The sequence below is a fragment of the Diadema antillarum genome, unplaced genomic scaffold, assembly GCF_040938485.1.
Source record: "Diadema antillarum isolate AM-2024a unplaced genomic scaffold, OU_Dant_1.0 seq00000704_RagTag, whole genome shotgun sequence".
NCBI lineage: Eukaryota > Metazoa > Echinodermata > Echinoidea > Diadematoida > Diadematidae > Diadema > Diadema antillarum.
In genome coordinates, this window is record NW_027271609.1 from 448,546 (window position 1) to 471,451 (window position 22,906).

Here is a 22,906-nt window from a genome sequence, read left to right on the forward strand (position 1 = left end):
CTTCCAAATTTTGCCATTCCCCCCCCCCCCCCCCCCAATCATGAAAATGGATCAACAGCTCTGTTCAGGACACCACCCATAACAAGTAGATGAGAGTTGTGCAAGTAAAATTGTATGCACCAAATTGCACAATTTCTAATTCAAAAAAAAAAAGCTCCCTATCTTGGGAGCCAGTAAACCCCTCCCATCCCCACCCCCCCCCCCCCCCCCATCCAACTGCTTCACTCTCCTGCAGTTACTCACTCCCAGGCAGTTTAGAAACTTGGCATCTCTGCAGTTCATATCTAATCGTAATCTGATGCTGATGTTTGTGTTAAATCCTTGCATTGTTGTGGAAAAAAAGCAAAACCACATTTTCAACAGCACTAGAAACCTGTTCATAGACTTCCTATACACAAGCTCGCATTGGTTCCACCGAAGCCGAAGGAGTTCGTGAGGGCGATGCGTCTACCGCCGCTATCGTCGGACGACCGGCGCCAGGGCTGGGAGGCAAGGGGCACGTAGTTAAGGTCAAACTCTTCAGTCGTAGAGGCCAGGTTGATCGTGGGTGGAATGCTCCCCTGTCAAGCAAGAAATACAGTGCACTCCTATCATCACGAAAACAAATATGACAAAATCCTTGTTATTCAGGTCCAAAAATTATTGATTGCATATCTTAAATATGCTTAAATATGCTGTCTGTAAAAAGTTACCCTAGCCCTGGATTAACATTACTTGAAATTGATCTAACATGGATACTGAATGAGCAGTGAATGCTTATAAGCAAGCAAGCAAGCACGAGACTGACATATGTACATCCCCACCAAGGACTATTCAATGAGGATACAGTATATTGCCTATGGGCACAACCACTACTGCCACGAGACTTGAACCACAGACCTCAGGATTGACCGTCAGTGGTCTTGACCACTGAGCCACAATGGGCTCCTCAGTCTGCGAATATATCCAAAACATTTTATTTCGTACATAACTGGACATCAAACACCTAAAATCAAAGACTCACCGTGTGACAGGCCATGATGGTGAAGACCGCCTCCAGCGCACCTGCTGCTCCTAGCAGATGGCCCGTTGCTCCCTTGGTGGAGGACACGGCAAGATGCGGGTTGCCATGGGGACTAAAGACCGCCTTGATGGCTTTGTTTTCTATGGCATCTCCTAAGAGAGGGAATTTGTGACGACAAGCACTAAAATTTTTGAAACAGATATACAGTCAACCTTGCCTAAGTGAAATCCACAGGGACTGAGGAAAATTCTTTGGCTTTCATGAATTTCTATTTTACATTTTTACTTTAAACAACAGAATCAATAAATGGAATAAAAATAAGTAAATATATAGATTAATACATAAATAAGTCAATCAAGCACTCAATCAAGAGATAAATGTTAAACAAAACATTTGCACAAATACAGTACTCTCCGCGTAAATTGGTATCGCTTAACCCTAAAAGGGCCGGGCTTTTTTGGCTATGCTCAGACCGGGGGGGATCTCGGCCATCGGTGATGCGATCGCGATGAAATTTTGCATGTGTGAGACCCACGTCATAATCGAGAAGATTGTGTCATAAGATTTTTTGAAACAATCAATTTCTAATTCAAATTAATTAATAATGCAAATTAAGCTCAAAATCATATTTAAGCCTAATTAAAAGCATTGAGAGTCTAATTTTTGATCTGTAAATCTGTTTTAGCATATTCAACAATTGTACATCACAAAAACTTCCAAAACTCATTTCAATTCTTATGTATTCTATTGTTTTCAGAATTTCTTATGTATTTCTTTGTTTTTCAACTTTTGTTTTTTTTTCTTTGGTCTCAAAAGTTGCACGAGACTTGAACAAACAAAGTCAAGAAGTCACACGACGAGGCCTTCTCGCGTTACAGAATTATAGCGCGAAACGTCAAGGGGAGCGGATTCCGCCCCCCGGTCCTTTTAGGGTTAAACGGGTATTCCGTTTAATTGGGTAGTAATGTCAAAGTCAGTTCCAATGCACATTAAAATTACCTGATAATTGGGTTGCCTCTCTGCATTATGGGTGAATAATTTTCTTCTTATCTAATTTCTACCCCACATTTTATCACAGATACATGTATAACACTTTAAGAAATCATGACAGTCAAATTTTCCACGGCTAATCGAATTCTCTGCTTAATTTGCAAAAGAAGACCGATCATTTGGGGAGTGAACGAACATGAAAACACACGTACCACTACCGACTTGCCACACGTATACGAACATTACACATGTAGCTGGCACTCACAACTGTACAGACAGACAGGAGTTGAACACACTTGCGCTCCTCCCTTGCTCTGCAACAACATTCACAGTATGAGAAGTTTGCAACGAAAATCAGACCATTCACCAGCTCCATAATTTTGCTTTTCCCCAGCCACTTCTCGTAAAGTGACCCGACGTTCTACCTGACTAGTGCAGGCAAAGAGACGCGTTCATTTCTGAAAACGCCTGTGTGTTTGATAGCGAGGAGTCCATAGTCAAACGACAAAGTTTTCTGAATACATATTTGTCCATAAAAAGAGTGTAAATTATTGCTCGTGACTGAGCAAGTGCAAGGTATGTAATGTGCCGTGCAAGCACGCATGTAAAGCATACAGTGTAGGTGTTTGGTGCAGTTTACAATGCACGTACACACACATTGTGTGTGTCAATTGTGAATGAGACGTGTTCTTCTGTTAATCAGGTACTCCGCTTAATCGAGTAAGAAATGCTCTGCCTGAGCCTACCGATTATGCGGAGAGTACTGTACCTACTAACCCCACAGGTGAAATTATCACAATTTCAACGATTGCTGAAGAACAGCACATGTGCATTCCAGTTCTCAAGCAATGAAAAAACTCTTCTTTTTTTTTTTTTGTTTCTTACCTGTTGGTGTGGATGTGGCATGAGCGTTGATGTACTCGATCTCTCCTGGGGTCACATCTGCATCACGGAGGGCGCTCTTCATGCATAGAATAGCACCCCTGCCATCTTCACTGGGTGATGTCATGTGACCAGCATCACCTGACCATCAAATGGGTGAGAAGGGTCAACAGAAAATGGTTAATACACCATACTGAACATTGTCACATTAAGCAAATTTTAATAAATATCTTCAGATAAACACTGGCCAATCACTTCTATAAATGTGGAAAACAGAGCATGAACATTCCTCTTTAATATACAATTCCAAATTCTACATTTGGTATAAATTAAAAAGAGATAAATAGTTTTGTCCCAAAATTCACTTCAGTATGGACTGCACTTCTAGCTGATGTCACCAAATTAAATTCTTCATTTTTCTAAATTCACAAAAACAAGTTGCACTGCTGAGATACAATATCAAACTAGAAATGTCGCTATGGCGACTGGTATGCCTCCACCATAATGCATGATTCTCCTAATAGGTCTAGATAGTACATGTGGACAATGTGTGATTTTATTTTCACAAAACTGGCAAAATATTGAAATGACAAGTTTGTCACAAATGTGTTGAATGTTCACCTTCCTTGACCTTGGTTTAATTGGATGAATAGGAGAGCATGTATTTGGGGATTTAAGGACTTTAACTTGACTTTGACCCATTCATACATTTATGCATTGAGTAATTTTCATGGTACCGGTATGGAGAAAAAGTGCAATTTTTGTACTGAATAGTAAATTGTTACCATGTTCATCTGGCCTTTGATCCTAAAATTCATAAGATAATCACTTTCAGGTAGAACATGCATAAATATGCAGTAAGTTTCACGATAAATTGAGCCACTTCCAAGATATGGAGGAAAAAGTCAGTTCAGCACTTTCACTTGATCTTTGACCTTTTGACCTTTGAGGCAAAAAATAAAGAAAAAGAAAAAAAAAAACCTCTCCAGAGAATTTCTATTAGGTTACACATGCATACACCAAGTGTAAAAAAAAAATAATAATAATCCTGCTGGCATTGCATGAACATGAAGGAAATAGTAAAATTTTGAAGTGTTGCACTTGACCTTTGACCCCTGACCTTTGACCCCATGAACCCTACATTCTCTAGATAATCACTGCCAGTCAGTACATGTATATACTATGTTCCATGAAGATACCTTGAACAATTTTCCAATTTACAGAGAAAAAAAAGAAGCTTTAATACTTTTACTCGACCTTTTGACCTTTGACCTTTGACCTCGTGACCCAAATTTTCACCAGAGAATCTCAATTGGGTGATACATGTATACACTAAATTTCAAGAAAATATCTTCAGGCATTGCATAGATATGGTGGAAATAGTGAAATTTTATATATTTGACCTTGACCTTTTGACCTTTGACATTGAGCACGTGCACCCAAAAGTTGATAGGCACAATTTCACTCCCTAATACACATACATGCCAAGTTTCATTAGGATACCTCAGCAGGTTTTGTTAGTTACCTTGTCCACAAAATTCATTACGGACGGACGGAAGGACGGACGGACGGACGGACGGACGGACAACCCGAAAACATAATGCCTCCGGCACCACTTCGTGGCGGAGGCATAAAAACATGTGCAAAGATTGAAATCTTGAAGTCTTTTTCTTTGCTTGGTGTAAAAAAGGTTAATATGAAAATCACATTAAGGAAATAGAAATATTAATTTTTCATCTATCAGTCTTTCCCAGAGTAGTCAATATTCAAGACTTTATAAGTATCCATGAGTAAAGATGTTAAACGTTATCTTGTGAATAACTCACTGAACGATTGATGGATGTGAGGTTAGATGGAGGTATGGATAGATGGATGCATAGGTGGACAGATGGATGGATGGATAGACGGATGGACAGATGGATGAATGGATGGATAGATAGATCTATGAATGGATGGATAGTTGGACGGATATATAAATGGAGGGATAAGTGGATAGATAAGTGGATAGATGTATGGACAGATGATAGGATGAATACATGGATGAACGAATGATTGAATGAATGCCTCAATGGATAGATGGATGAATTAATTCATGGATGGGCTATTTAAACTGACTGACTGACTGACTGTTGATTGAGTGATTGATTAATTGATTGATTAATCATTTGATTGACTTGCATCACTTACCAGAGAGACCGTAGCCAAGAATCTCTGCCAGCATGTCTGCTCCTCTTTGCTTGGCATGTTCCATCTCCTGCAACAAGATGGAATTAGCAATGCAGTCATACAACCTTATTCATACAAACTCTAGGCTTCCATCTCCTGCAATAAGACGGGTTCAGGCAATGTGCCGTCATACCTCATTCAGACAAATTTTAGCAGTATTTGTTCCTACACATTTAGAATTTTACTTATGGCAGCACAAGGGCCAGTTAGGCCTGGTACACAAATAAAATAGTGCAACCACACATAAAACAAAACAGGCCTTCTTCAAGAACAGATCCATGTCTCTAGTTCAGATTTTTTTTTTTTTAAAGCACAGTAAAATGTGATAATCACCATTATGAGCTTCACAATCTTCAGAGTGTCTTTAGTGTTTGTTTGGGTTTATTCATTTAACATGGCTATTTAGAAAATCTTATGAGCAAGAAACCAAGGGACTGATGGCTTCAAGTTCTATCCAAAAGACCAGGCAGTGAGGACAAAGTACCTTTGTCAGAAACCTCACCATTATGAGCTGCGTTCTTTTCCACTGAGTCACAACTCCTCCTACAGGTGTACCTACACCCCCATATTCTATGAGCCCTATTGAGGCAGAGCTGACCAACAGCACTCACCTCGAGGATGACGACAGCTGACCCCTCGGACATCACAAAGCCGTCCCTGTCTTTGTCAAAGGGTCTCGAGGCACGCTCAGGCGTGTCATTGAATTTGGTACTCAGCGCCCTCGCTCTGCGTGAACAAAACAATGAATGCAACTCCAGCAACCAATCATATCTGAGGATGCTACAAGAGGTTCTAGCTCTATTGTGCAAGGCATTTGAAAATACTGTACAATTCTTCGTCAGGCTTTCACTAAAACTGTATCAAGCAAAACAATTTGCATCTGTGTATGGTCCACTTACCACAAACAAACAAGCAAACTTATCATTTTCCACCATCGCTTTACAAGAAGACTACAACAGTACATGATGCCTCTGCAGGACTATTTTGATAACCACAATATTCAGATAATTAAAAAAAAATTCTATAAAAAGTACACATTCCCTTGACTTGTTACAAGGATGATGTTTAGGGCAATTTTAATTTCACCTGCTTTCTGAAAGAAGTAAGTCAAGTGTTCTTTTATTATGCTAGAAAAATTAAAATACAGTAAAATTTTATGTATATATTTTATATGGTTGTCTTGCAGTGATGTTACAAACTGTTGTAATCTTCTCATGCAGCGATGGATTCACCCAAACCTTAAAAATTCAGAGGTTTTGAACAGATTGTCCAATTTTCCTCAAACTTTCAATTATGTGTTCAGTTAAATATTACTGTATTCTCTCCATACACATACATATTTGGGTTTCATTCCCTTTTGAGGAAGAACATGTTTGAAGACTAAACCATTTCAAGCATTCTCTGAGCTAGATCATGAGCTGATTGGTAAGTAGTGTGACGATGATATCTCCTCACCTTGCAAATCCACCAAGTCCAACAGGACTGATGCAAGCCTCCGTGGCTCCAGCCACCATGACATCTGCGTCACCATGGCGAATAAAGCGGGATGCATCTCCTATGGCATGGACGCCAGACGTGCATGCTGTAGACACACAGTGGTTTGGACCCTAGGAATTAGATAGAGAGAACAATTGCTTGTGTTTGTTTGCTTATTTCAATTTTTCCTCTGACCAGATGGCTGGACAGCCCATATTCAGCTGCAATAGCTGGTCTTCCATGGGGTTCAGTTGTACAATTGTGTATGTACAAATGTACTTGGGGCGGACCACTTCGACATGTTATGTGCCCTGCTCTTTGTGATTTACTGGGGTTCCAAGCCCAAACCCGACCAGCAGTTTTCCTTCATTATATAGCAATGTCCCCATAACCAAAGTGAATTTTGCACCATAGACAGTAGTGATGGTAATTTCGAGACTAGAATTGTTACTTTGCTGCAACAAAATTTTGTTACAACTGTGTTTGCTGTAACAGGAATGCCCTGTAGCAGTATCATATTAGATGAGATCAAAGTACATGAGATCATGACTTCACAACTCTCCAACTGACCAGCACAAAAATCTTCACTCTTTTTACACTTCCCTTTTAACTTGTTGAGGATGAGCTCAAATTGTTGTAACACACATTTCCCATAAACACCTGCCTATACTAAGGGACTGGTCTTCAACAGGTTCAATGCAATACTGCAAAATTTCAACAAAAGTATATCTTTGTGCCTCTATGTACACAATTTTCAAGTATATGGCAAAGGAAAAGTTCAAGGTGCTTACAGGACTCACTATTAGATAAGTAGGCCTACACAGTAATAAGTTATTCTACTTTGTTTAAGTTTGCACAAATTGTATTGATCTATGGCTCTGCATTGCTGGAATTCACCAAAACCTCCATATCCACGTTCGTACAAAAGATTTTGTTCCCAGTTGCCAAGATAGGGTAAGGCCTCAGGGTGTCATACACTTTTACTTTTCACAGGCACGTAAACTTCACTGATCATGTGTTCTACTAATATTGCTGCATTCACTCAATCCACATGTTTTTGACGATGGACTTGTCCTTTAAGAAAGCAGTTGTCAACTCACTCTGAATCCATGCCTGATGCTAACGTGGCCAGCAGCGAGGTTGGGAAGGATCTTGGGAACAAAGTACGGACTGACCTTCCGGAAACCCTGCAAAGATAATTACATGTTGGTAATCATTTGTAGATATGCGCCAAGGTCTTTGTGTATACATTCAGTTTACTACTGTATAGGCCTACGCAAAATATTTCATGAGGTTCTTCTTTTCACAAATTTCATGAGTCAAGTGCTATTCGCAAATTTAAGAACACATGAAAATATTGACTCAGATCCCTATATGAATGTGACGTGTATGCATACATTTCAGTGTTCAGCATCACACTCCACAATAGTGAATTCAACCATTTGTGAAATTGTGGGGAAGGCCTGATTTGCGAAAAAATTAGACTCACTAAATATGTGGTGTACACAGTATCCATTTAGACAGATACTGTTGTATTTTCCAGCTTTTCTTACCAGTAAGTTTCAAACTTTGCTCAACACTGATGTTTGTATGAAACTGTTAATTCACTTCCTGAATGGATATCGTGCTTGTCATTGGTTATTTCATCTGTTATTCATTGACATGTTCATTCATCTACGCCTTTAGGCCATTATTGCACAGATGCTTTAGTCATCAAGTTGAAGCCAAAAAAAAAATGGTCACTGGTCACATGGGGCAAGTGGTCACTACAAAAAGCCCATGATATCTGTATTCAGATTTATCAATGGTCATTGTTCCTCATCAACATGTAGGGTACTGTACACAGGGTACAATACACTGTGTCAGATGGCTACTTCTCAGTTTAGTTCCATTCAAAAGCTGAACAACTGGCAGATTTCCTCTTTTCAAGTGAGGAGCAAAATTTGAGAGAAGTGAGGAAAACCTGACCTTTTGGTCAAAATTCTAAAACAAAGAAACCATTAACCCTACAGCAGCAGTGTTTTTTCACTCCCTGGTATTAAAGTCTCCACTGGGGGAAAAAAAAGAAAAACACATTCCAATGGGCAGTCATGAATAGTCTTTGTTTCAGACCATTTAGACTGAAAAAGCTATATACACTTATTTCGAACCTTTATCACATTCTAATTATATACCTATTATTTGTGCTAAATGTAAAAGGAAAATGAAGAATACCCTACTCCAAGTACCTAATAAAACAGTAATATGACAGCAATACATGTCCTTATTACACGTCAAAAACAAAAGGAAAAACTTTCACTGGGTCTGGGATAAAAACTAGTCAGTGGCTGGGAAGTTTTCTCACAAGGTCAAGTGTCAACCACTGCTTTTAAGACCTTTATACTGCTTGAAAGCATCAACTACAAAGAGAGTCCAATTCACACCAGTATCTAGGGGTGCATTCAAGTGCTCTCCTGAAGCGAAGCAAACTGTACAGTACCAGCACCAGAGGAGTGCTCAAACACAAAGTGTACCATACCGAGCTGAACCGAGTGGACCACTTTCCGAAGTGCTCTAAAAGGGTACCAAAAGCGTACAAGAAATTGGCATATATGAAGAATGCACATAACAGCACAGTCAATATGTCATGATGAAACAAGTCCATTCTCTTTGTTTGGTAAAGTAATTTAAAATGTAAAATAATTTAAGCGCACAAGGCGAATGACCCTGTTGCTAAAAAATGTGTGACCCTTCTAAAAATAACTCAAGAGGTATGCTTTCTCGACAGAGCACTCAAATGCTCCAAATCTGGCACAGCACTGTACAGTACGCTTTGGTTGGTTTTTGAGCACTCAAACACACCCTAGGGGTGTGGTAGTGTCCCCTTGTTCTAGTAAACTAACACACTGACAGATGTATTCACACAGAGAAACAATCACTCTATATCTAAGTTTATGGTCACACATAAAACAAGACACAGTATGGAGACTCCACATTTCATTTGAACTCTTAGTCAGATTCTAGGCCACTCCACGTGTACATGTCACAAAATTTGGGTGGGTGTGGTTCCAAAGGGCACTCTCTATATCCGACAAATCACTGACTACAAGGGTTGTTTCTTCGGCACAACTCTTCAGAGATAACTCTTGGTTACATTCTTCACACACATATATACAAAATAATCAATCAGCACAAACTGAATATCATGCACACTGACTCTTAGAATGCACACTGCACTGTAATGTATATTGAAAATAGAGGTTTCTCTTACCTGACTTAATAAACAGGGAGAGACAGCAGTTATTAGGTGTTGGGTCAGTAGTATCAAGACGTAGAATGGCAACAAGGTCACCACTGGCTCCCCTGTCTGCAACCAATCTCTCCTCTGGAATGTGGGTTCTTCCACTCTCACCATGGGGTATGTTTTAGGATTTCCTCAAAATGAAGGAATGGTACTGAGGAGTTTTAAATGTAAATGTATTTAAAAAACAAAAAAAAAATGGGGGGCTATTTTGTGTATGGTCTCAAATACTCAACCTTAAAAATACATTACCCATATAATTCTGTTGCCGTAAATTAGTTTATAAACAATGACAACAAAATTAATGGAGACAGATAGAGACACCAAGACAGACAAATGGACAGACAGACAACCCACAGCACATCATGCCTCCACCACTCTTTTGACTTACCTTGTCTCGAATCTTGATGCCTGTATCCACGATCTCTCGTAAATCAGCCATCCCCATGCCAATGGCCACGCCCTGTCCAGGAGGAGGAACAAGAGAGAAATTGAAACAATTGACACCTACTGATGGTTCAGAGAGTTTGGTTCTGGTGGGGGTAAACTTTTCACACTGTCAGCCAGCTGGTTCAGTGCAAAGTCCCATGTGCACCTGCATGGGTCGGTGTGTCCCTTTTTTACTTGGTGAATGGGGGAGGGGAGGTTCTTTTAATCTCATTATATTCTTACCATCAAAACTATTCAAGTACTGTAAACCCCCCTCCCCCCATAACTCATTCAGTCTATGATTAATGAACCTAAGTCATTCGTCTTGTCAAACTGTCAACACTTACCACTTAAATCAGATCTCGCCACGTTGAACAGCTAACCACTTTACAACATTTTTAAGTCCATGGATACATTACCTAGATATAAAGTGCACTCCCATTATAATGAACACAGTTATAACAAGATTCCCCTTACAATGAAGTAAAAATTCAGGCCCAAACATTATACACTCTATATTTTTCATTGTTTCTTTGTTCAGTTATAACAAAATTTCGATACAATGAAAGAAAACTTCTAGTCCCGCGGACTTCCAAAAGTCAACTGTATTGAATATGCCGTGAAATGACAACAAACTTGACAATTTCAACAGGTTTGAAAGACCACTTCAGTGTGTAAGTCAGAATGTGCAGCTTACACAATCATGGCACCCGTCATTTGGTCTGCACATCCAGTGTTGCTCGTTGTACGTAACTTTTTTTTTAATTAATTTTAGGAAAAGTCAATTATTGTTTACTCAATATGACAAAGAACAAGAAGAAGATACAAAGTGTTGCTTGAAGGTTTGCATGACAAAGTAAATGAGGGAGAAAGGTTTGTGGTGAGTTTGTGGTGACACCATGTGTCACCGCAAACCTTTCTCCCTCAAGATGCAAAGTGTAGATGAAAAATTTGCACACCAACCGTTCTATCTTTCTCCTCCTCATCTGTTGGTTTCCATCCAGCCTGGTCGAGAGCCTCCTCCGCTGCTGCCAGTGCAAATATGGTCGCTTCGCTCATGGAACGAAGATCCTGTGAAAGGCAGAATACAATGGCAGGTTAACGAAAACAAAAACTGTGTCCAGAAAGACAAGCCACATCAGAAGTTTTGTGTTTGTGACTGATACGTTACTAAGACATAAACAAGGAAAAGTAGAAATTACGCAGTGCGTAATATATGTCCCCGCCGGAAGTAGCATTCAGTAGCAAAATGTACAATATAGGTGAAAAGATCAAGGTCAAAGGTCAAAGAAGTCAAAGGTCAAAATTCGCTGTTGAAGTTTTGAAGCCCTCATAGTGCCATCACATAAAGCAAACGGAATCGAAATCAGGTTAGAAATGGCGAAGGAATAGCATTTTGTAGCCAATGTACAATATAGGTAAAAAATCAATGTCAAAGGTCAAAGAAGTCAAAGGTCAAAATTCTGTGTAGAAGTTTTGAAGCCCTCATCTAGTGCCATCACTTAAAGCAAACAGAATTGAAATCGGGTTACAAATGGCGAAGGAGTAGCATTTTGTAGCAAAATGTACAATATAGGTTAAAAATCAAGGTCAAAGGTCAGAGAAGTCAAAGGTCAAAATTCTGAGTAGGAGTTTTGAAGCCCTCACCTAGTGCCATCACATAAACCAAACGGAATCAAAATCGGGTTAGAAATGGCGAAGGAGTAGCATTTTGTAGCAAAATGTACAATATAGGTCAAAAATCAAGGTCAAAGGTCAAAGAAGTCAAAGGTCAAAATTCTGTGTAGAAGTTTTGAAGCCCTCACCTAGTGCCATCACATAAAGCAAACAGAATCGAAATCGGGTTAGAAATGGCGAAGGAGTAGCATTTTGAAGCAAAATGTACAATATAGGTAAAAAATCAAGGTCAAAGGTCAAAGAAGTCAAAGGTCAAAATTCTGTGTAGCAGTTTTGAAGCCCTCACCTAGTGCCATCACATAAAGTAAACGGAATCGAAATCGGGTAAGAAATGGCGAAGGAGTAGCATTTTGTAGCAAAATGTACAATATAGGTCAAAAATCAAGGTCAAAGGTCAAAGAAGTCAAAGGTCAAAATTCTGCGTACAAGTTTTGAAGCCCTCACCTAGTGCCATCACATAAAGCAAACGGAATCGAAATCGGGTTAGAAATGGCGAAGGAGTAGCATTTTGAAGCAAAATGTACAATATAGGTCAAAGGTCAAGGTCAAAGGTCACAACTGAAATTCTGTGTAGAAGTTTCAAAGCTCCCATGTAGTGCTATCATATAAAGCAAACAGAATCAAAATTGGCTCATAAATGACAGAGAAGTAGCAAATTGAACATTTTGATCACACACGGACGCACGGAAGGACGGACGCACGGACAGACGGACAGACGGACAGACGGACGGACACGCGGACACACACACGTTCGGAGCCCGTTTCATAGTCCCCTGCTCGAACTCGTTCGGCGGCGGGGACAATGAGAGACACGTCTGTACTCTGTGACTGGCTGATGGCAAGTGAGTTTGTTTCTGCCAGCTCGGCGATTATATAACATGTCAGACATACAGAAGATTTACAATCATAAGATGAAGAGGGTGGGTGGCAGAGGAAGTGAGATGAACAGGTGGTGGTGTTTATGTGAGGTAGTGAAGCATGGTGGTGGCTGGAGAAAGGAGTGTCAGGTTGACCATGAGAAAGACAGGATAGAGTGACCAAAGCAGTGATGGTGAATGATAGCATGTGATGGTACAATTGTTGTATAACACATTTACCAACTGTATACAAACACAATAAGAAAAGAGGTGCAGAATAAAGAAGCCATTATCAGTGTCTGACAGATCATCATGTAATCTATGGCTGCTGGATTTTCAGAAGGCCATAAAATGAAAATGACTGTGACAATTATCATTCATTAACTGATTTATAGAGTTCTTGGCCTGCACTAAATATTGCATTGATGTCTGGAAAGCAGTATATAAAAGGTTTGAATCCTACAGGTTCCCTTTTCTGACATGTTTGTTAAAGAATGCAATCTTATTCACTAGAGATAAGACCTCATTATAACTCTTACTTAATTTCACTGCTAGTGATCTGACAAGTTTAAAGTCATTGTTTATTTATTTTGCCTTGTCCTTTCTCTGTTTTGTTTTGTTTTATAAATATTGTTGATTTCTTGTATTTTGTTAGAACTGCTAAAGCGCTTTGAGTCTGTACAGAAATAACGCTACATATATATTGGTTATTACTATTATTATTTTCAGAGATACACAGGAGACGTTTGATAAAACTCAGTTAGGGAACTTGCTTGCCATGTAAACAGAGAGAAACAACTTAAGGTTTGAAAGGAATGAACCTTACTCAATGTTTGCATATTGAAATGAAATATTCAAACATGCAGTCAGATTTAAATATCATGAAATCTACAAAGTATGAACTCACTGATGATGATACAATACGCAGGGCATCAAATTCTCCTTCTCCGCTCCCCTTTGGCACATAGCCAACTGAAACAGAAAATATAAAGATACCGGAGGCATGGGAATATTGAAAGTCATTATGCTGTTTGATATATCTCCTCATACCACAGTGAATGTGAATCTAAATATACATGAACATATTCCAGGCCAGCCATGAATGTGGCTTGAATGAGTAAAAATGTCTTTCTCCTAGACAGCTATGGGGTCAACTTTCATTTCTGAAATTACAGAAGTTTGGTCAGCCTGACATCATGTACAAGTAGGGAAAAAGATCGACCCTTTATACACCACGACACTTTGCGTAACTTGCCAAGGTTTCTCATCAGCATTTGGTAATCCCTCCAAACTTGACCTTAGTTGTAGATTAGCAAGCCCCCACTCAGGTGTAGCAATGTGCCTTAGTCCAACTGGAGGCCATGGGCCATGGTGACAACAACTGGGATTAAGGGGATTAGGTAATCTCCATTCATTGACAGTATCCAGATATCTGTGTCAATCAGTGAACAAAGCCAAGCAAGGGCTAAAAATACCAATACATTGATGCCTATTTGAAATCTGCTGCAGTTGTTTTTAATCCCGTTTTCTAGCACTTATGAATTCAAAGACCTTCACGTTAAACCTAAGTATACGGGTATTTTTACAATGTTGGTGGATGGAAGAGGAACATGCTCTCTGAAAGTAGAAATGGATCAAAATATGCTGTATCCTAGTACAGTATTCATCGCATAATCGGGACAGGTTGGGAGTAGCAAACACGGCCCCTTTAAGCGAGGTGCCCGATTTCGCGATGAGTACTCACCACACACTAACGGCATACGACATGTACATGTAGTGCACACACACACACACACACACACACACATGCATACTGACGTACTGTACATGTACATGAATACACAACACGCTACCCCTCGGCGCGACCCTCCAGCTCTCCCTGCATTCTCGCAATGATGTAGAGTAATCGCAACCGGGTTCGATTCTTCTGTCAAACACGCGTGTACACGTAATCAATGTCAGCTCATAGTCTAGATTCATAAAACGTTACGTATTCGCACATACATTGAACCCTTCTCATCTTTCACGCTCTCCCTCCCACTCTCTCCCCCATTTCACTGAATACGCAACTGTTCATAGCCCTCATTTCAATCACGTAACTTTTGCCCAGTCACAACTGAGGAAGATTGTGACGTACACACAGATCACAGTGTACAGCTGTATTGAAAGTTGAAACCAAAGACAGTAGATAACAAGATACGAAGGCGCGCGATAACATTGGACTTTGCCCTCAGAGTGTATGACTGAGATTAAACAACGCACACAGCCTGGGCTGTATGAGCGAGGCATGTTTTTTATTGGATGTGAGTCGAGTAGGAATTGCAAGCGAGCACATGGCTTTGCTTATGTAGGGGAGAAGAATGTTCGCGAAGGCATGTGCTTTGCGATGGCATGGATACTTATACACGGCGCTTTCGTGGCTATGCATTTACATGTACTGGATGGACGGAGGTCAAAACACACCAATCCGAAGCTTGCTTTGTAAGTTTGTTGTAAACGACAACTGATACGGAATCTTTGAAATATTGTTGTGGTATTTTGGTAGATTTTTTGTGTAAAATATTAACAAAATCAAAGATCGCTTGAAGAAAAATTGTCCCGTTTATCAGAGGTCCCCGCCCGATTATCCAGTGAAAATAACGTGCGTTGGAAATGTTTCTGGGGAGCGTATATCATTTAAGCGAGGATCCCGATTATCAGATGCCCGATTATGCGATGAATACTGTATTATGTAGGCCTTGTTTGGTGTTCTGTATGACAAAGAAAGATAGCTTATGAATTTTCAAACCATTCCTCAAATAAACATAAATTTTCATTTAAAAATGATTGTCTCATTTAGCTTTTAATTCAATTAACAATTTTCTTTCTAGAAATATTGCTTTTGCACAGTTTCAAGGGTAATCTCTGATTAATGAGTGAACAATACACAAACAAATCATGGGTGTATGCAAGGGGGGGTCGGGAGGGTCGTACGACCCCCCCAAATTTTCAAGAGGTCCACTTTTTGTAAAAGACATTTTTTTTAGGGCTTTTTACTCTATATAGGCCTACAACAGGAAAAAAAAAGTGACCAGGTGGTGTTCCAGCAAATTGTCAAAAACCTCGTAAATTTCGTAACTTAGTTTTAGTATGCCATAATTTACCTTATTTCTAAGCTGCACTGCCATGCCGAAAAAGTCACTTTTGTATGCACCAAATTGCCCCATTTTAAGATATAGAATTCAAAAACTCCCTACCGTGGAAGGGGGGACACCCCCCTCCCACACCCTCCCCCCGCTCGGTCGCTCCGCTCCCTCGCAAAGGTAAAGGTCCAAAAATTTTGGTTACGACCCCCCCAGAAAAAATCCTGGATACACCCCTGCAAATAAACCATCAATACACACACATGAATACACAAATGAGCAGATGAATACTAGTAACTGACAAATAACGACAATACAATGTAATGATAAAAAAGTAAAGATCTCACATAGCTAACATTAAGGCAAGTCTATAATTTAGGTAACAATGATTTCCATGAGAAAAATGCAGGCTCACAAAAGAGGGAACCATCCCTAGGAATGGACTGCAGGTAATTTCACTCTTACCTACTTGAGACGACAATCCTTCGTACTCCTCCCCCTGAAGTCTTGTGATGCCACTGCAGCCATCCAGTAGCCTCGGCCACACCACCTTTACTCCGACGCCGAGAGGACAAACCACACCTGGATGGGACAAACAAATGCAGCAGTTTCGAGGTAAGAATACTAACGTTAAAATAATAATGATAATGACAACAACAACAATAACAATAAAACCATATTCATAAAGCACATATTTCAACAAAGAAATAACAAATCCAAAGCCTTTTTGCACATTGAAGGAAAATATAGGAGAGCACTAACCTCTACCATTTGTACCAAGCCCACAACTCAGTTCTACCCATGATACACACATGCAATTTCCCAATATAGACTCTAACAGATCTACAGCTTTACAGGCCTTTTGTTTACATCTTCAGCTTCCAGATGCGGCAGCACCTTGCCCGAGCAGTTTAATATTACTATCCCAGTGAGTAGCCCAGGGCCCCAGCCACCCACCTACGGCTACATATCACACCACAACTTATAAATAGAATTCAGAAAAGCAAGATGTCTACAGTAGAACTCTAGTAGATGAGTAGGCCTATAATTAGGCCTAACCGTTACAATTAACTTTAACACAAGTTACAACTAATTTTTTTCAATATAACTTAGCGACAAGAATAAGATCATCTTTATTTGTGTTGTGACACTCGAAGAGTCGAATAGGCTCCATAACTGAAATCATAGCCCTTTAAATGTTAAGAAAAGAAGATATTCATCCCACATTAAAAAGCCATGTATCAGCATTGTTGTCTCAACAGCAATACCATTGTCAGTAAATAACAAGGGAGAAGTCTTGAACCTGTCGCCACCAAAACATGATCACTTAACAAAACAAAACATCAATAGCAGGCTATGGGACTATTATAGACTTTCCTTATGTGAATACGTGCACCGCTCTCAGCTCTCGACGCTCTCAGAGACTAAGGACATTCGCCAAACCTTGCTTGAATTAAATTAAACCGTCGAATAAGACGTACCTGCTCCTGTCACAACAACTCTGCGTTGAACTTGCACATTTGGTGTAGTTGAAACACTCCGTTTTCGTATTCTGACCAGCTGCCGTCCGTGAATTTGCCTGAACAAACACGCTACTCTTTCAGCCACTCTTTCAGCCACTCTTTCAGCCTTCGCCATCATGTCATCTGTCTGTTGCAAAAAAGAGCAGACGATAGCAAAATTACCTCCTAGCGCGCGCACCAGCTTTTCCATACACCTGTTACGGTACTCACGTGTTGCACCGGTGCACGCTAGATTATGGTGCTCTTCAGTCTTACGAGCTCCATTTCGTGAAATAAAAAGAAAAGTTGCTATGATAGCAATTTTTACTCAGTGGGCCCCGTTTTATCAAAAGATATAATCGATTATAAATTTCCTTACGACACAGGTTGCCATAGACCATAGACTTATGATAAAAATCAACTATTAATGAAAATCAATATTATAACTCTTCATAAAACAGGGCCCTTCATATGTCATGGTAATGAAAAGAATCCAGCGTCCTGATTGCTTGTTGCCATGGGAAGTTGCTATTCTTGCAAGAGTTGCTTTCCTAACATCTTTTAAGTATAAGTATGGGGACCAGTTAAGGGGTCCGTTTCATCATTTAAAAAAGAGTCTTATGAGAGACTTTTAATAATAAGTAATAATAAATAGATCTACCGGTACAGCATTTATTTTGTAATGCGCCATATAGCTATATAGCGGCCTATTCTGAGGGGCAGTTGGACATTTCTTATTAGGCCCCAAAGGGAACAACATGCCTTATTGCAGGGCTCGACACTAACGGTGGCCCGATGGCCCGGGGCCACTAAAAATGAAAGTCGGGCCACCAAATTTCAAAAAAGGGCAAATTTGGTGGCCCGTCTCGGGCCACCAAAATTTTTTGAAAAGTATGTCAATAAATTCGTAACTTTTTGCGCCGGAAATTAGCAGTTAAATTTGTTCAAAGGATGGATGAAAAGGACTGAATGAATGCCTGAGAGTGAGTGTTGCAAGTTTGTTGAAGTTTATTTATGAGTAGATATGTCCAACTTCTAATTCTTACTATCATAAATCTTAAATATTTGACTCATTAAAAAAAAGGACTTTTAATGTTTTTTATTGTGTTTTTTTTTTTTCGGGACACCAAATTTTTCTCTCGGGCCACCAAAAATTTGAAATTTCGGATTTTGGTGGCCCCATCGGGCCACCAAACAAAAAAGTTAGTGTCGAGCCATGCTTATTGTATAGTTGTAGGCCTATAAAAGTTGAAGAACGAGGAAGAGATAGAAATATATATACCAGGTATAAGCAATTCAATGATATTCGACCAAAACAAGATGCGAACATATAAACTTCATAATTTTCAGTCGTTTCTGCTGATCGGATCCTCTCATGAGACACACTAATGAGAGACTTAATGAAATGGATTTTACTTCTCTACATATAGCTACGGGGTATTATGAATGACTTTGGAGATTCTGAGATTTATGTAGGGCCCTAAAGACGTTTTTGTGGTGACTTCATGAAACGTACCCATGGGCCCAGTAGGCCTACTGCAACCGGGGTTAGAGCATTTTCACTGTAGAGATAATACACTAATAGGTCCTATATCTCTATGATTTTCACCTACTAAGACATGTAGGCCTATATTTAATGTGCGCATATGCGTTCTCGTTGTTTCTTCATTTGTTTGTTTGTGTTTTGTGGTTTGTTTTTTGGTGTTTTGTTGTTTGTTGTTGTTGTTGTTTGGGGGTTTGAGGGAGCTTCGGGGGAGGGGAGGGGACATCGACATGTATTTTCTTTGGCCTATCCTCCCCCCCCCCCCTCATATTCAAACAATATTACTGCACTGTATACCTTGATCCGGGCCCGCAAAGCATAAAACATAATATTCTATCTATGATAGAACAATGTGTGTGTTTTGTGGTTTTTGTTTTGGTTTTTTTGTTGTTGTTATTTTGTGTGTGTGTCTGTTTGTTTTTTGTCATTCCATCTCGTTTATTTGCTGACAAGGCCGAAAGGTATAGGTAATCTTAAATGCAAATTATAAAAGCTGTATGGGTAATGAAATCAGTCATGCCAATAGGACTATCGTTCAGAGGTCATGTCGGTGTATATTCGGACCGCGCCGATCTCCATCCGAGATCTGATTCTGACTCGGGGGATTAGGAGAAACCTCGCTTTGCGTCCATTTGACAGTAGATGGCGTCCTTGCAAAACAAAGCGGTGGACAACAAGTTACTGTACCAGTACTTGGACTGTTTATACGTGTTTCGGTGATTTCATGAGTTCCTGCTAATGCTAAAGGTCATTACTCAAACGTTTACCCTTACATTCAGTCAAACTTTATCACATTCCAAAGTTGATTTACAATATTGATATAGCTTACGCGATATAACTTTAGCTGCAATAGTCTACCCGACATAAATTTGCAACTAAAAGGAATCAAGGAACGGGGACTGCAGTTAAAGGGATCGTCCTAAATTATTCTCGCGTTTACTAAGTATTTTTAAAATTATCGGGTTTAATACAAATCGACATCACTTATGCTTGTCATGATGATTGAATCCAACTTCAAGTCACATTCATACATAATTAAATGCAGTCTTTCTTAATCTCTCTCTTCCCACGTGATCTCTTGTTAATCAGGAGATTTCTGCTTGAAGTGGTTAGACCTGAAAGTGATAAGTGTAATCATAACTAGCGGCTGCTCAACCCTGAGGGGTTAAGAAAATATTGACATTATCAATTACCAAAAGACAAAGAGACTGTTATAACTTCGAGGTTGATCTAACAATTATCATATGACGGTACTTGCATATGCTTTCAAGAATATTGATAGTTATAGTTAATAGTTTAGTTTATTTATTTCCATCATCACAAAGAAAAGAAAAGAAAAAGTTGACATAATCCAAAGTGATACAATTTTTTTTTTCACTTCTCTTACACTCGTCTGATAAAGGATTTTTTTTTCAATACAATATAAATTATACACGAATGATGTCGTAAAAAAGAAACAATGCACTTTGTCATGGCAACAAAAATAATAAATAATCACAATGATGGAAAACAGTGTTCCACTAAAAAAGCCACGCTTGTAAAACGTGGAACACTGGAACAAAACAACAACAGCACCAATTTGTTATACCAATAAAACATATTCATTTTAAATTCTTCTATATACTATTGTACATTTTACTCATTGATATAATGATGTTGATACTATGAACAATACTTACTAGGATTTTAGGATGCAAACGTATAAACTATATAACATATCACATTTGTGGCACAGACACTATGGGGCCAGGTGTGCCAGGAAAATTGAACGGAAAGGAAGATATGCAATCGGCCACAAAAAAACATAACGACGACAACAACAACAACAATAACACAATACACAGAAACAACAGAATTTGAGGAAATGCACTCAGACAGATACTGGACAACGAAGAACGAGGAAAAAGGAGCAGGGAAGAATAGAGAAGGAAAAGGAGAGGGATGGAAAAGGTCTGTGGACACACTACAAAATCTCAAGGAAAAGTGAAACATGACGGGTTTTTTCATTGAACAGAATTAACTGGTATATTTAGAAAACAAATAGTTTTTGAGTTTATACTTAAATGTAATTAACTTCACAGATTCTTTTAGATCATTATCTAAGCTATTCCAAAATCTGGGTCCGGTATAAACAAATGTATTTTGAGTGTGTACAGTTCTAACTAAGGGAAGATGAAATTCTTTAGATTGTCTAGTGGGATAGTTATGTACGTGGCTGTTACGGTGAAATAAAGAATAAAATATTTTGGGTAGATGATTGCAGTTGTAATTAAACATAAATTGACCAAGTTGAAACAAATACAACTCTTTTATTTTCAGAATTTTGTGCTCAAGGAAAAGCTTGTCAGTATGTGCTCGGATATGAAGGTTAAAAACGATTCTGAGCGCCATCTTTTGCAGAAGAAAAAGTTTATCTAACAATGTCGAATATGTATTCCCCCAAGCAAGAATTCCGTAATTCAAGTACGGCAATACCAAACTTGAATAAAGCGTAATCAAAGCCGAAGAAGGAAGATAATATTTCAATCTATTCATTATGCCTATATGTTACGTGCAATTACTTTACAAATATTGTTTATGTGACACTTCCATGATAACTTATTATCAACACAAACACCTAAGAATTTAATAGACGAAACCTCTTCTAGGGGAGTAGTGTCAAATATAACATTACCTGGTAATCTATCTAAAGAATTACTGAAAAACATATACTTTGTCTTCTCAATATTCAGTGACAATTTATTTGCATATATCCATTGTGAGACATTCTTCAATTCATCATTCACTGTACTAATCAAAGTATTAGGGTCAGGGTGGGAATAAAAAAGATTGGAATCATCCGCGAATAATATAAAAGAGAGTTTATCTGAAGATCTATAAAAATCATTAATGTAAACTATAAATAACAGTGGGCCTAACAAACTTCCTTGCGGAACACCACATTCTATTTTCTTCATAGAAGAATCAAAACTGTTCACATGTACATATTGAAATCTGTCAGATAAATAACTCGTAAACCATTGCAAGGCTTTTCCGCGAATACCATAATGGGATAACTTAGAAAGAAGTATACCGTGATTAATCGTATCAAAAGCCTTTGAGAAGTCCAGGAAGATGCCTATTGTATGCGAAAATGTATCAAGTGCATGTGTAATCTTTTCCACAAAGGTAAGTAAAGCGTGGGTGGTGTTGTGATTTTCTCTGAATCCAAATTGAAAATTCGTAAATATATTACTCATATTGAAAAATTTTACAGTTCGGATATATACTATTCTTTCCAAAATTTTAGAAATTGAAGTTAATAACGATATTGGTCTGTAATTATTGACATCATTTTTCTCCCCTTTCTTATATATAGGTATAACTTTGGCAGTCTTCATTTGACTTGGTACAAGCCCAGTACTAAGTGATAGATTAATAATATATACTAAAGGATCTATTATTTGAAGAATTATATTTTTCAACAAATAATTATCGATTCCATCACAACCTGGGCTTTTCCCTTCTTTCAAATTATTAATAATATCAATAACTTCTTCATTATACGTAGGGTCCAAAAATATAGTTTTAGGATTAGGTATATCTAAAAAATCAGAAAACACTTTATTAGATGAAGGGATACTTTGTGATAAATTTTTCCCAATCGATGCAAAAAAATCATTAAAAATTTCGGCCATACCAGCAGGTACATTGCTTGAGGTATTACCCCATCGTACTTCTGAAATACTAGATGCATCATTAGATGTATTCATAACATCTTTTATTGTTTTCCAAGTATTCTTAATATCATTTTTATATTTCATTATCTGGTTGACATAAAATTTTCTCTTTTGTAAACGCAATAAATTAGTAAGCGTGTTTTTGTAAGTCACATATTTTTGTCTGTTTTTATCCGTAGGGTTACTCCTGTATTTATAAA

General features: G+C 38.7%; 1 protein-coding gene across 1 annotated transcript in view; it reads right to left on the reverse strand.

Annotated features, from left to right (window-relative positions):
• Nucleotides 1-377: 377 nt before the first annotated feature.
• The window catches only part of LOC139737762 (3-oxoacyl-[acyl-carrier-protein] synthase, mitochondrial-like), a 105,489-nt gene continuing 82,960 nt past the window's right edge, over nucleotides 378-22,906 (reverse strand). The window contains exons 3-14 of the mRNA XM_071648436.1: nucleotides 17,424-17,592; nucleotides 16,408-16,524; nucleotides 13,728-13,792; nucleotides 11,250-11,357; nucleotides 10,249-10,320; nucleotides 7,678-7,764; nucleotides 6,557-6,708; nucleotides 5,713-5,827; nucleotides 5,063-5,129; nucleotides 2,879-3,016; nucleotides 1,004-1,155; nucleotides 378-560 (exon numbers count right to left, since the gene is read on the reverse strand). Of these exons, the coding sequence (XP_071504537.1) occupies nucleotides 378-560; nucleotides 1,004-1,155; nucleotides 2,879-3,016; nucleotides 5,063-5,129; nucleotides 5,713-5,827; nucleotides 6,557-6,708; nucleotides 7,678-7,764; nucleotides 10,249-10,320; nucleotides 11,250-11,357; nucleotides 13,728-13,792; nucleotides 16,408-16,524; nucleotides 17,424-17,592 (1,425 nt within the window). The remainder of the gene's footprint in view (nucleotides 561-1,003; nucleotides 1,156-2,878; nucleotides 3,017-5,062; nucleotides 5,130-5,712; nucleotides 5,828-6,556; nucleotides 6,709-7,677; nucleotides 7,765-10,248; nucleotides 10,321-11,249; nucleotides 11,358-13,727; nucleotides 13,793-16,407; nucleotides 16,525-17,423; nucleotides 17,593-22,906) is intronic.